The sequence below is a fragment of the Eublepharis macularius genome, chromosome 8, assembly GCF_028583425.1.
Source record: "Eublepharis macularius isolate TG4126 chromosome 8, MPM_Emac_v1.0, whole genome shotgun sequence".
NCBI classification, from domain to species: domain Eukaryota; kingdom Metazoa; phylum Chordata; class Lepidosauria; order Squamata; family Eublepharidae; genus Eublepharis; species Eublepharis macularius.
In genome coordinates, this window is record NC_072797.1 from 99,889,173 (window position 1) to 99,903,611 (window position 14,439).

Sequence of the window (14,439 nt, forward strand, 5' to 3'; positions counted from 1 at the left end):
CGCGCGCATGCGCAAAGTGCGCACACGCACACACTCCTCCAAGGTAAGAGCCAGGCCCCAGTCTCCCGCTGGGAGATCGAGGGGGCCTGGCAACCCTAGTCACATGACTATGATATCACATGATTATGATGACATGTTTTGTCACACGCTTGGTGCATTTCATTGTGCTGCATGAAGGCTCAAGGTGGGTCCTGGGTCTGGAAAAATGGAAGGCCCCTGAGCTAGACTAACTTCTGTCAGAAATTCCATGCTATTTCTCATTATGGTTACATTCTCTTTTTTCTCTTCTGATGCAGGTAGTCCGGCCATACCAAACGATGTCCAATCCAATGAGTAAACTAACAGTACTTAACAGCATGCACTCTCATTTTATTCTGGCTGATAATGGGACCACAGGCAAATATGGAGCGGAAGTGAAACTTCGTAGACAGTTGGAAAAGCACATTTCACTTCAGAAGATAAATACGAGTAAGCAGATCACTGTGTTCCTTTTCTTAACTGTATGATTTTACAGTGACAAATGGAAGAACACATTCTAGATGTTAAAAGTGTGTGGAAAAACTGTCATAAACCTTCTTTTTATCATCTCCTCCTCCTGTATGCCACTAAACGGAAGGCGATGTTAGGGGTGTGCATAGTTGAACAATATGATTCTTTAGAGCCAATCATCCAGGCTACCTGCAGATTCCAGCAAATTGTTTGAGACAGTAATTTGGATTATGTGTAGTGTTTGCACTGCACATAGTGATACACAACAAAATCATTAAGTGGTCAGATTGCATTAATGGGTCTGCACAGTGGCATATATCAATAAACAGCTGATTCCAGTAATGGTTTTTACTATGATTAGTTATCAAATGACACATATATACAAAGGGATCTGGTGAACTCATAATCCAAATTCTGAACAATCCAAAGTGCTAGTGGGAGCAACAATACTCAGCAAGGTATGAAAGAAAGAAGAGGATAGTATTTGTATGTAATGGCTGGAAGAAATTCAATAAAGTGGTTTAGAATGATCCGGAAGTCGGGAAAAATAAACTTAAGGCAAGTAGCATGAAGTATATTGGAGAAACTCACTTATTGTTCATTATTGGTCTTCTGTGCAGTCCCACATGGGACTGCGCGTGTGCAGGCCTGCTGATAGGTAGGTTCTGCTGCTTAAAATTCATCTAGTGGGTGCCTGTCCCCTCCCAGTTGCACAGCCATTTCCCACCAAAGCAGCCTGCATTTTGGGAGAGGCAGCATCCCCAACTCTTAGTTCCTCTTTTACCACCAGGTAGAGAGGTTCCTCTGCAGCATTCCTCTGTCCTTACCATGCCAGCTTTTCCTTTTCTTTTTGCACCACTCACACCTGGATGGGGAGAGAGTGAGAATGAAGGAATAAGGTTAGGTAGTTTTCTTCCAACTTCTAAAATGTCTGAAAAAGCCCTATTTAAGAGATGCACACAGTGCAATACAGAGATGACAGAAACGGACAGGCACTCTCTTTGCCTCATCTGTCTGGGGAAGGCCACAACATCAATTCCCGTAAGTACTGTCAGAGCTTCATTCCAAAATCCTGGGCGGAAAGGGCCACTAGACACAAAGCTGCACCCTGGGAGCAGGGTATTATTGGCTGCAAATAGCCCATTTGCTAAATCAGCCAAAACCTCTGCCCTTGCAGATCTTCCTGACTGGTCAGATCCAATCCCACTAGCAGGTTTGTCCTCAAAGACTCCCATTGGATCTGGTGATGTCTTCTCAGATCCAACAACATCATTTGATGTTGACCACTCCTAACCTCTCAGAGCTGATGCCGCCCTCACTGATCCATCAACATCAATCAGCCTCCAGCACTCTGAGTCCATCAGCTTCTATGACTTCTTGGATCTGACAGCTCTCCAAATCCAGGAAGTCAGAATTGACAGCTAGAGCTTCCTTCTCAACACCCACTCCATCAGGTACACACGGATCCAAACCCTGACAGATCCAGATCTGAGGGAATAGAACGGTCTGCTCCTGAGCCCTTGGAACCACCCAGGAAGAAGGTTAGATCCAGGTCACAACATTCTTCCAGGCAGAAAGAGGTCTCCCACAGAAGACTCATTATAGATTTGGAAGCTGGTAGGGTGGAAGTGGGGTCTAAGCACCCAGTTGGTGCTTAGACCCAGTTCTTCCCACAGGTGGTTTCTAAATTCCATACATCACAGGAACTGATATCCCCTGTTTTTCCCCCTTCTCCTATGTCTGAAGCAGAGAGGGCACTCCATACATTGGATGTTAGAAAGGCTATACTTTTCTACCTAAACCATACAGCATCTTTCAGGTCAGATATCTAGTTATTTGTTTGCTATGCAGGCCAAATAAAGGAAAGAGGGCTAACTCACAGACAATTGCTAAGTGGGTAGTGCAGGCATTTCAGAATGCGCTATGAACAGACTGACTTACTTTGTCCACTAGGGATTCATGCCCATTCCACCAGGACACAGGTGTCTTCAGCAGCTCTTCTTAAAGGTGCAGAGCTGCGACATGGACATTGGCCTACACCTTCCTCAGATGCTATGCCCTAGATATCCACAACAGGAAGGAAGCAGCAGTGTGTCAAGCAGTCCTACAAACTCTGTTCTAGTGAAGAGCCCAACCCTCCTCCTTGAGTAAGTGGCTTGCTAAATTCTTATGTAGGACTCCACAGAGGACCAACAAAGAAAACAGGGTTGCACTTACCTATAACTGTTGTTCATTGAGGTCTGCTGTGCACTCTTCACTACTTATTACCTGGAAAATCTGAAAGTCAGGGGCACTCCCCCTCCCAGAACGTGGGTCGTTTCAGCAGGAAACTGCCTCATGTGCACTTTGGAAGGGAACAGATGCCCTCTAGATGAATTTTAAGCTACAGAACCTACCGATCAGCAGGACTTCGTATGCATAGTCCCATGTTTGCCTGCACAAAAGACCTCAATGAACAAATTAAGTGTAACCCTGTTTTCAAAGAGTATTGTGGATAGGCAAAACCTGAAGTTTCTATTATTGCCTTCTCCAACTTCAGCTTCTTGTATTACATCACAGGCTGCCATGGTCAACTTTATAATGGGGTAACTTTCAGTGGTTGACTCAGGTGGCAAATTTTGCAAGGAGATAATATCACATCCTACTCACTGCCACCCCGCCCACTGCCCGCCCACCTGTCAGCTGCCTCCTGTGCCTGAGAGTGCTGATACTCCCCCAGGAACTTTTGAAAGCAGCTGTACAAACCATTTTCAAAATTCATGCAAGATTACTTCTTTCTCACAAAAGTTCACCCACCACTTTTGGTTACCTTTTCCCAGGACAAACAAAATTATGGCTGAACTTTTGCAAAAGGAACTAAGCCTGATAGGGACCATGTGGCTTATTAGGGATCAATCGTGCAAAGAGAGTTTATCTCTTCCAGTTCCTGGATGAGATGTCAGTAGAGATTAGGGACAGAAATGGGGGAGGCAATAAGTAACCTTGAGCCATCACTGATGAGATTCCACAAAATTTGCGGGACATTTCAAGTTTAAGTCAGAAGAGAGGCCTCCATAGTGAAAACATCCTTGATTGGATCCTGTTCAATGATTACTTGGAGGCAACCATGTTTAAAAGGAAGAAAGGTGATAGCATAAATTGTGATTGTCTGATCTATGATCTGGAGAATAGGGGGGCAGATTAAAAGCTACAGCATCATGCTCATGTTTGGCATCCAAGATAAGATGCTGAGATTCAGCAGCTGACCACAACATAAGACCTAAAATCCCTGATAGATATCAACTTTCAGGCATAAAAATACTGCATTAAAGGTGAAAGAGCTGAAATAGTCATGTATCAAATTACTTTTTAACATCTTGACTGCACACCGTTGATGAAAGGATTTTTTAAAGTAGTAAGGTTTTTTCTATGATAAATCAACAGTCAATCAGATAATAAGCTGCAAGTAAATTGAAGATGCCACCTGCTGTCAGCAAGAATTAATGTTTTATTCCCACCAATAATTTAAGACACAGTTGTACATGGATCTGTGTATCCAAATCAAACAGGACTAATAGTAGTCCAGACAGAAAACATGGGCCACATTGGGCATATCCTGCACAATAAAATCTGTATAGACTATTTAGTAAAAGCAATGTACTATATTGTACATATTTAGAAAAGGAAAACGTTTAGGGGAAAATCCCTGTAGATCAGGAATTTTTAAATGTCATGACATTACTGCGTGACATCATCACACAGTGCGACGAGTGCTGCCCCGCGGCAAGCCAGCTGTCCTGGCGTGCTGCAGAGCTGGCGGCGGCAGTGCGAGTGGCTGGGAGGCCACCTGCGCCATTCACCTGCCCCGCAGGACAGGGGGTAGCTGGCTTGCTGTGCACCCCCTGTCCTGCGGGGCAGGCGAATGGTGCAGGCAGCCTCCCAGCCACCCCTGCTGCGTTTTGCCTGCCCCACAGAGCAGGGGGTGGCCGGCTTGCCACACGTCCCCTGTCATGCTGGGCAGGCGAATAGTGCAGGCAGCCTCCCAGCCACACACACTGCCTTTCGCCTGCCCCACAGGACAGGGGGTGGCCAGCTTGCCATGTGCCCCCTGTCCTGCGGGGCAGGCGAATGGCGTGGGCGGTCTCCCAGCCACCCGCGTTGCCTTTCACCTGCCCCTGTCCTGCTGCCCGCACGCTCTTGGGGCTGGCAGCTGCACCTGGCGCCCCTCTTTGGTGGCGCCGGGGGCAGACTACCCCCCCTGCCCCCCCATCATTCCAGCCCTGGAACTCATTGCCTGTCCTCTTAGCTGTGGAACTGGGCAAACAGGACAGAAAATGCTCATTCACAAGACCACTTTATCACACGCGCAATAATATGAGGAAAACATAGCTCATAGTGATTTTCCCACATCAGAAGTGATAGTGTGAATCAGGACTTAAATATTTATTTATTTAGAAAATTCCTATGCCACCTCCTCACAAACCCTGTTCAAGTCAGCTTGCAAAGTAAAACATAATATAAACATAAAACACCATGAAAGTCATTGACAATTAATAAACTACTAAAAACCCAGAATTAAAAAACCAGCCAGAGTATAAAATGTTTAGCAGCTTAAAACAAGTTGCAGGCTAGATGCAGACTCTAAAAATTATTTTTAAAAGAGCAACTCCTTAAGATAAATTCAGAGTAAAAAGCAGTATTTTGGCCTGGTGCCTAAGGGTCAGACTAGACGTGCAGGTTTTTAAAGAGTTGGATCTGGGGAACAGAGCGTTTCCCCTTCTCCCTATTATGGAAAACAGCTTGGGGGGAGACAGAATCTCTTCTTCCTCCTGTGGTGGACTTCTGAGGCCATTTGGGCTCTCCTTTATTTTTTAATAGCCATTCCCCACAGCTGCTGTGCAATGTGGGGAACCTGAGTTGGGTCTAAGGACCCTGGACCCAACTCTTTAAAATCCTGCATGTCTAGTTTGACCCTAAAAGGGAGTAGGGTAGGTGCCAGGTGAATCTCACGGGACAGAGCATTCTACAGGTGAGGTGCCACCACTGAAAAAGCCCTATCTCTGGTCACGTCCTGTCTTATCTCTGAAGACAGTCACAAGGAGCAAGTTTTAATTGGTGGGTGGGCAGTACAGGAAGAGGCAGATTTAAAATGACCCCCAAGCCATTTAGAGCCATAAATGTAAGAACTAACACTCTGAATTGTGTCAGGAAACAGACAGGCAGCCAGTACAGTTCTTTCAACGCAGGTGATATGATCCCTGTATCCAACAGCAGCCTGGCTGCTGCATTCTGGTCTTCCTTTTTTATTATTTTGTAACATCCAGCATGAAGAAGAGTTCTGGAAAACTTGAAAGCTTGCATGCTCTTATGTGTTACTTGGTTGGCCTAGTAAAAGGTATTAGGTGGATTGAGTTCTGGGGTTTTAGATGCTGCATTTTGGGTTAGCTGAGGTTTCTAGGCGGTTTTCAAAGGCAGCTCCTCATAGAACACAAAAGACTTTTCTTGTTTCTTCACTGTGAGAAGAATGAGGTAGATGACTTTCATCCACTGAAGAAATGTTTCCCTAGGGTTGTTAAAGTATAATGTCAGTCTCTCTAATGAAGCAGTTTATAATAGAGGAGGTGCGAGTTTTTCCCTGACTCTTCTCATCTAGTCCTGTTTACATGTGTGTGTTGACTGGGACTAGAGCATGAACTGTTTTCTCCTCCAATAGTGTTGGCTGATGTTATAAGAGGCCATTGTTTTTCACATGTGGGTTCTTCCCATGTATTTGCTTATGTCTCATAAAACAGGATAGGACTTAAATGATTCTATCCATTTTCTTTAAGTCTTCCTACTACCAACCTCAGATAAGAATAAAAGTTACCAATCCCTTAAGTATACATTAGAACAACTTTTGAATCTGTAATACAGTAATGTGTTCTTTCTCGGGCCAGCAACTATCACTTCCATTTGTGTTAATTTTACTAGGATGTAACAAGTTATTTATACATATATAAGCTATTGTTGTCTTGGAAATCCAACACTATGGTAAACCAGTTAGTTTTGGAAGTACTATAATCCTGTCTTGCTTTGTGCAGCTAGAGAAGTAGGTAGTACTTCTTTTATGATTTATATTAGATACAGTTAGAATCATATTATTGGCAATAGTCTGTGTTGGCTTTCAATGTTAATTCATGCTCCAATGCCATTACAAATCACAAGAGACATCAAGAAATGCTTAACAGCCAGACACACCACATCACACAAAATTATTACACCCTTTGTAGTTCATTTGTGCCCTCACTTGCCCCTTGTTTCATATTGATTTTTAGTTCTAAATATGGTCTTAACTGGAGGGATCAGTGCCATTTCAGTGTTTAATTTCCAGATGTTACTGTAAGCAGATAGTGCTTGACTAGACAAAAATGCTGTATATGTTGATGTGGAACATTCGGGTGAGATACAGCTGGGACTCATTGCTGAGGGTGAACATGGCAGTACTGCAAATTGCAGTCAGAATTGGTGGAAATGGCTATTATTTCATTTCCTAAAATATGACTGTGTTGATATATTATTCTCTTCTGAAGAAGCTTGGCTGAGCTTACATTCCTAATATTGCATTTATTCTTGAAACATGTTGATATTGTATACTTCAAGTATATTTTCAAGCTCAGCTTGGTATGACTAATTTCACAGACAATTTCGCAGCCAACGATGTGCGACTTCAACCGACCAGCTGTGACAAATTCCATGTAAGAACTCAATACTGTCCTAGTGCCTGTATCACTAGAACTTTCCTTTAAATTAATTCCTGTTACATTCTTTCTAAAAACAAAACTTTCAAACTTCTACCTTGCCGGTATTACCATAAAGTTTTAAACAGAGGCCTTTATTCTTAGGATGGGAAAATATTCAGACAATGAGTCTTTGCAAAAAACTGAATTTATGGGTTGATTACACAGAACTGTGAGCAGAAAGAAAATAGCTGCTAGTGCTGTTCTGCAAATACTTGCTCAAAAGATCATGTAGTCCTGAAGTATTTTATTTTACGTACCCCACCTTTCAGTCAAATGATCTCCAGGAGAATTAACAATGAAATCCTAAGCAGAGTTACACTCTTCTAAATCTGTTGAAGCCAATAGGCTTAATAGGGAGTAACTGCTTAAGAAGGCAATATAAAACAGGGCATGAAACGACTGCAGATGGCTCATTTCTTGCCAATGAGCAGGTAAGAGAAATGCCAGAGGTACAATTTTAAAACTTGGTGGCTGTCTTTAGAAGGACTGTAGTAAGCATAGGAGAAAATATCTCTTCCAGGAAAGTGTGCTGCTAAAATAAGTAGGTTCTGTAGTAACTACTGTACTTCCACCTATGCAGGAGGATATACAAGTGGCTGTACAAACTTTTTCAAGAGGAAGAACATACATGTTTCCTGCACTTTAGCCATTATATGAGTAAAAAAGTACTTTGGCTCCAATCCTGTGTGCCCTCTTAATAGTTCAAAAAACTATTTTCAAAGATGAAGTCCTTATCACTTATGTTCTTATCTGCTATGAACTTCAGGCACTCCAAACTAAGAGTAGGTAATGAATCTCTACAAACTGTATCCACCCATTAAGTGGCCATTTCCACACTACTCACCTTCATTCGGAACGCTGCGGAACGTTGCGAAAAAAAACATGGAAGATTGTGTTTTGCGCTATCTTCTGCGTTTTTTTCATGACATTCCGCAGCATTCCGGATGAAGGTGAGTAGTGTGGAAACAGCCAGTCTTTCATACAACAAAATGGGAACCAGGTTGGGTGAATGAATGAAGAGTCTTAGGCAGTTAGATATGGTCTGTAGGTTATCTTTGTTTTGGACATAATTATTCCACAATGTTGTAAGTCAACAAAATAAAATTCATTTTATGAGTGTCTGCATTTAGTGTTGCCAGATCCCCCAGGGGCCCAAGCAAGGTTCAGGAGGCTGGAGGGCAGGGGCAGCAGCTCCCCCGTTATGCCAGAAAATGATGTCATTTTCCAGTGTGACAGGGGAGCAGGGGAGCGTACCTGCTTCCCCCCCCATGTGTTTCCCCTACCCCGGTCAGGTGAGTGGGGCCATGGGGCAGCAGGTGGGGGCAGGGGGTGAAAGCCAGTTTAATGTAACGGTTAGAGTGCTGGACTAAGAGACCTGTGCTCAAACACTCAACCTGTCACAAGGCTCACTGAATGACCTTGGAACCAACGGCCTTCTTTAATTCTAACCTACTTTTCAGGGGGGTTGTGAGAGCAAAATGGAAGACCATTCCTTGGAGAAAGAGAGAGATAAAAATATAGAGGTGTGTACTGAAAAAAAAAATCCATTTCAGTTCTGAATTAGGGGCTTCAAAATGAACTCCATTCCATTATTGGTTTGTTCCAGGTGGGCCATTGTCGGTTCAGATCGAATTTGTTTGTCTTTCTGTTATCATGAATTTTGGCCCATTGCACACACATGAGCATTGGCTGCTCATGTGCACACACACACACACTGTTCTTTTCAAGGGGGATTGGGGAAACAAGGCTCTGAGGCAGCAGTTTTTGCACTTAACAGCACCAAAATCGCACAAAACTGAGTCCTCCCTCTCAACCATCAACCTGCTGTGTTTCCCCTTAAGTACACTACATACTCATGACTATGGACCCCCTATGAAGGTGACTGTCGGTGACTGGGCACACACTATATCGGCAAAATGGTAGCGGTAGTGCAAGTCCAATCAGCCCAGTATAGTGATGGCATTAAATTTAAACATCCTTCTTTCTGTTCCCTTTTTTCCTTTTCCAAGTGATGATAGTACCAATAAATTATTCTTACCTCTGTGTCCTTGCGTGTTGGTTGCTGCCTTGTTTCCATATGCTTCTTTTCAATTTCATCCCAATCCCATGATAAGACCCAAAGGAAAGAGAACTGGAGATGGAGGCTGGAAACTACACATGTCCCATGTGGCCAGTGGCTGGGTAGCAGCCTGACCAACATCACCTCTCTTTCCCTGAAGAAATGCCGCTTGGTGGTGGTTCTTCAAGTGATCCCTTAGCACAGAAGTGGAGAGATGAGCAAGCTCTCTCCCCTGGCTGATCCTCCATCTGCAGAGCTGGCACTAAGCATATCTGGGGTCCCGTTTTCTGAAAGTAATTCCATACTGAGGAGGTTGCTGTGCAGCCCACTCACCTGCTCACATTCAGTGGGTGCCTGTTGAGCTACCTTCTGTGAGGTGGTCAGGGAATACACAGCGTGGCTGACAGGGACTGGAGGGGTTGCCTGGGGGGAGGACATGAGGTGCGATATCCCCAAAGAACAGCTCCACCTCTTCCTCTTCCACACACCCATGGCTCCCCTCCTCCCCACCTCAGGACTGCTGGACTCCACAGGAACATAAGAAGGGGCATCAGTGACTAAACCCTCCTCCAGCCCATCAGAAAGCCTCTGTATCACTAGGGTGACTGCCAGCTTTACTTCTTCCATGTCAGCACCAAACATCACATCAGACAACTGCTCCCTCTGGTCCTCCTCAGCAGTAGAAAATGCAAATTGTTCCATGACCCCTCTGGTCCTCCAGCTGCTGCTGAGTCACAACAGATGCCAGAGTTTCAGAGGAAGCAGCACACCCATTCCCAGTTGCACCAGTTGCCTGCCAAACCTGTGTAGGTGGCACAGCAGCACTAGCAGTCTCAGTTAAGCCAGACTCAGAGATACCTACAGGCTTCAGCAAGTGTTGCACCCCAGAGCCATTCTTACGTGGCCCGCTGCTCATAGTGAATACTAGGAGTGTTGTTCCTCACCAAGTGTGCTGAAATAGCCCTGTACACCCACAGCCTAAGGTTGCTACAGTTTAGGTAGACCTCAGCTGCAGTGTCCTCTCCACTGACATTTCAAACCCAAAGGAACCTGACCACTCCCTGGGCTGAACAGTGTTGGTAGGGTACAGTAATACTCCCTACAAGACCAGTTTGGTTCAAACTGAGTCCTCCTAAGCAGAACTTCACAGGACAAAGCAATGAAAAGGGCCCCAGTGCACATTCTTACAGGCAAGACAAAAACACCTACCTCTAAACTACCAGAAACCTGAAGCTTAAGCCACCCCTACCTCCATGCACTCCAGCTCACCATAGGAGATAGAGCCAACAATGGTGATCAGACCCAAACCATGCTTCCACTCAGTCTGTCAGTATCAGGCCTGAAGGCCAACAGGTGATGTTAGTCCAAGGTACACACCCACATAACACAACATATTCAGTTGGTGTTATCCTGCTGTTACTGTTCCTGTAGGAGCTAAGCCATCATCCTAATGACAAGCATGCAACCCAACCAACAGTATAAATTTTCCTCCACACACGCCCTGCCCACAAATCAAGCAGTGCTGTTCCTCCCAGTAGAAAAGTTCACCCGATGGAAGAGTAGCATGCCCTAGACCACACTTTACAGAACATGACAGGACTGTGGAAGACCCTCCCCTCCCCAGCATTGGTGCAACATGGCCTCATCCACTTGACCATTTGGGGGAGTTGAGCTCAGGCTTTATAGGGGATCCAGCAGGCAATGCAGCACAGAGAGGTGGGCTGGGTGGCCCTCTGGCCTCCTCCCAGTCCCATGAGGATTGGGTGGTGGTGGTGCAGCCAGGCCTCTTGATTTGAACTAGAGGGGAGGGGATTCCTTTACCATTTCCTAAGCTTCCCCTAACTTCACCACCACCACCATTTTCAGAAAGAAAATAAAAAGAAGAGAAAGGAAGCGGGGATGAGGATACAGGTGCCGGTCCAAGCGGTCATTCACTGATGCAGATGCAGAGATAGGGACACCAGTTAGATGAATCCATTGATGTAAAACACAATTCTACATCAACATTCACTCAAAGGCAGGCATGATGTTTTCTTTCTAAATTGTAATTCACAGATACTTCTAAATGGCTGTGAAAAACTAGGTGGAACTGCTTCTTTACGACTCAATCAGGCTGTGTGATAAAGAGGAAAGAACTTGGGAGGGTGTAAAAATAGTGAAATGGTGAGTTTAGGTACTGTATTTAGTAACATGGAACCATATTGAGTGACAAATGGGTAGAATGACTGCTTTGGGGTCAAAAACGTGATAGGACTGCCAGAAAGTGGGACTCTTATCCTTCCAGTAGTCCCCAAAGCCGCCTGTCTATTGTTTAACTTGGTATTGTTCCTGTCTTTTCTAATCCACAACCTTTCCTGTTCTATCTTTTCATTCCAACACTAAAGCTGGGGACAGCAATGTATTCTCCAGCAAAATCTTAATCAACATAATCATTATCTCTTGTGTATGTATGTATTATCTCTTGTCTTTATTCATGTGTAAGGCAGCTATCTATGTGCCTGAATACATAACACTCAATTCTCATCCTCTTTTACTCTAATATACCCCTGTGTTTGCATTGATCATATTCTTCTTATGTGAATGTACGCTTCATGTCTCTGACTAAATGTTGTTAGTTCCTAAAGATACATTGGACTCTTGGTTAATTTTAAGTGCAGTAGACCAACATAACTAGCTATGTGGATATACTGTGTTATTATAGAGATACCCAACTCCCTATAAGCAAATTAGACTTTACCTGTTGTCCCTCAAGGGGATTGCATATCGTAGCATCTGATTGCCCTTTAGCTACAGATTGTGCTGTCCTCCATGTGTTCCTCAAAGTATTTTTGTCACACTTCATCTCATACCTTTTGACTTTTCTCGGTTTTCAATGTGCCTAGATACATGGAGGAGCATTCTGTTTTGTTATTCCCACAACTGCCAAATGAAATGTCACAACCTAAACACAGGCTTACAACATCAGGGAGTTGCGGAATCAAGTCTACAGTTAAGTAGTAAAGCATTTTCTGACAAAATTTAGGGGAAAAAAAGATGAAAAACAGCTAAATTACAAATAGGGGACCCGCAAAGACTTGCATGGGGTATCTCATTTCTCCACATATCCCCTCCCCCATGATTTCCTCTTTCTCTTCCCTGGCAGCTCCATTAGCCTCTCCTCTTTTCCTACTTCCTTCTCTCCTTCCTACCTACCATTCAACCTACCTATATCTACCCCATGTCTGCCGTTTTTCCTCCTTCTCTATTCCATCCTGACGACTCTCCCTGGGAATTCTAGCTGGAATAACCAGTGGTCAAGCCTAGTTGAGTGATGGCCACTACCTCTAGGACAGGCTGAATTGTGTGGGTAGTGAATTTCTGGTATTCTCCTCTGTGTCTGTCCCCAGCAGACCTCCCATGTCAGGGGAAATGACAGGGGAGGGGGACAGGACCCTTTACAGGGCTATTTTGGTCTCCAAATCCAGCCCTGCTTTCCCTAATTGCTTTGCCTTACAGAAACCAAGGCTTGGAATGCTTCGTAATATTGTTGGGGTTGGCTAGCAACCCCACCCCAACAGCCACTGAAAGTTCAGTGGGCATTCTTAAAGCTATAGACATTGTTACTGTTATGGGGTGTGTGTGTGTTAATCCTTTGGTGTATTAAGATTTCAGATTTTTCTGCAGCCCTTAGAGTTCCTTCAGGTTTGTAGAGAAATGGCCCCAGTCTGTCCTTAGTTCCATTTTGTGGCTCTATCAATCATATCGACTAAATATAATGATAGGAATTTTAAACACAGGTGATTGGATTCCTCCAGCTTCATCCTGCTTAGAGTCTGATCCCCCTCTACTCCTGGGAATTCAATCCAAAGTTATTCTATCAAAATTTTTGAATTGTAAGGAGCAGAATTCCAAGTATAAAGTGGGAATTATTCTCCCCTTCCCTACGCTGTCTTACCACCATTTTAGAAACATTTTTTAACCAACAAGAACACTGTTTGGGGGGGGGGAGTGTTCTTAGCACAGCAGTTCCATAGTCCTGCAGTTTAGGGTTCATAGCAAATTTATTCCCACCGTTTCTCTAAGCTTCCCTAATGTACACCAAGCTTGTGTGATCTCCAAGCATAGATTTTTACATTAAGCAAACTCAGGGATTCATTCATTCTCTATATATCATTGTTTACTGTAAAAAGGAAGTCCCATGAGCTTAGGCTTGCCATTCCCCTGGTGGGGGTGTGGGATTTCCCACTTGCAGCCTCCACTCCCTGCCACCTCTCGCCTAGTTGGCGAGGGGAAAAAGGTGCAGGGATTTGATGGTCAAAGGGAAGCAATCTCCAATATCCTCCAGAGCGCTCCCACATGTATCCACGCCATGGCAGGAATAATGTCATTCCTGGCATGACAAGGAAGTAATGGGTCATGCCAGGGGCTGATTGAATGTGCAAGGTAATGCCCTCCTGTGCCTCCCCCCAATCTTCCTATCATCTGATTTGTCTCTCCAGGGACCTGCCAACCCTACGTAAGTTGGGATTTGATTTTATGAGAAGTCCAAAGGAGAGGAACAAATATGAGTCTAAAATCTAATTTTAGAATTGGAGGCAGGAAGTTATTTTCTGATTTATTTATGTGTGAAATAGGTTGACAGGTTGCCATAGTTCAGATATTTGTAAACATAGGTGTTTGCAAAAAAAATCAAATACACTATCATGATGTTTCTTTTGTTTAATATTTGAAAATGCACTATCTACTCTATGTTTTCCAGTTGTCATGTTATTCTATAGAAAGAGAGATGGAACATATTTCATGCATGTTCAGTAGCTGCTGCCTGCTATCACAGAAGGTATAAGTAAAACAGTTTGCTGCTGGCAAAAAAGGGATTTGCTATGCAGAGTCAATTCTAGGTATTTCGCTGATTTTCTGATTTCTAGAAAAAGTACGAATTTATGAAGCGATGGCAGATGTGGACATTAAAATGTGTGGTTCTGAGTATCATACATAAACAGTGCTGTTCTAAGCAGAGTTACACCATTCTAAGCCCATTAACTTCAGTGGATTTAGCAAGGTGTAACTCTGGTTAAGATGCCACTGAAAATTGTAGCTCTTAATCTCTAGAATCTACCCCAGTGATTATATATCAAAAGCTACCCATCGGCCATG

The 14,439-nt window shown here is 44.0% G+C and overlaps 1 protein-coding gene across 4 annotated transcripts in view; it reads left to right on the plus strand.

Moving 5' to 3' along the window:
* Positions 1-14,439, plus strand: part of TRPM3 (transient receptor potential cation channel subfamily M member 3) — a 510,178-nt gene that overhangs the window by 318,495 nt on the left and 177,244 nt on the right. For all 4 annotated transcript variants that reach the window (XM_054986519.1, XM_054986520.1, XM_054986521.1 and 1 more), the window contains exon 6: positions 297-468. In XM_054986519.1, the coding sequence (XP_054842494.1) occupies positions 297-468 (172 nt within the window). The remainder of the gene's footprint in view (positions 1-296; positions 469-14,439) is intronic.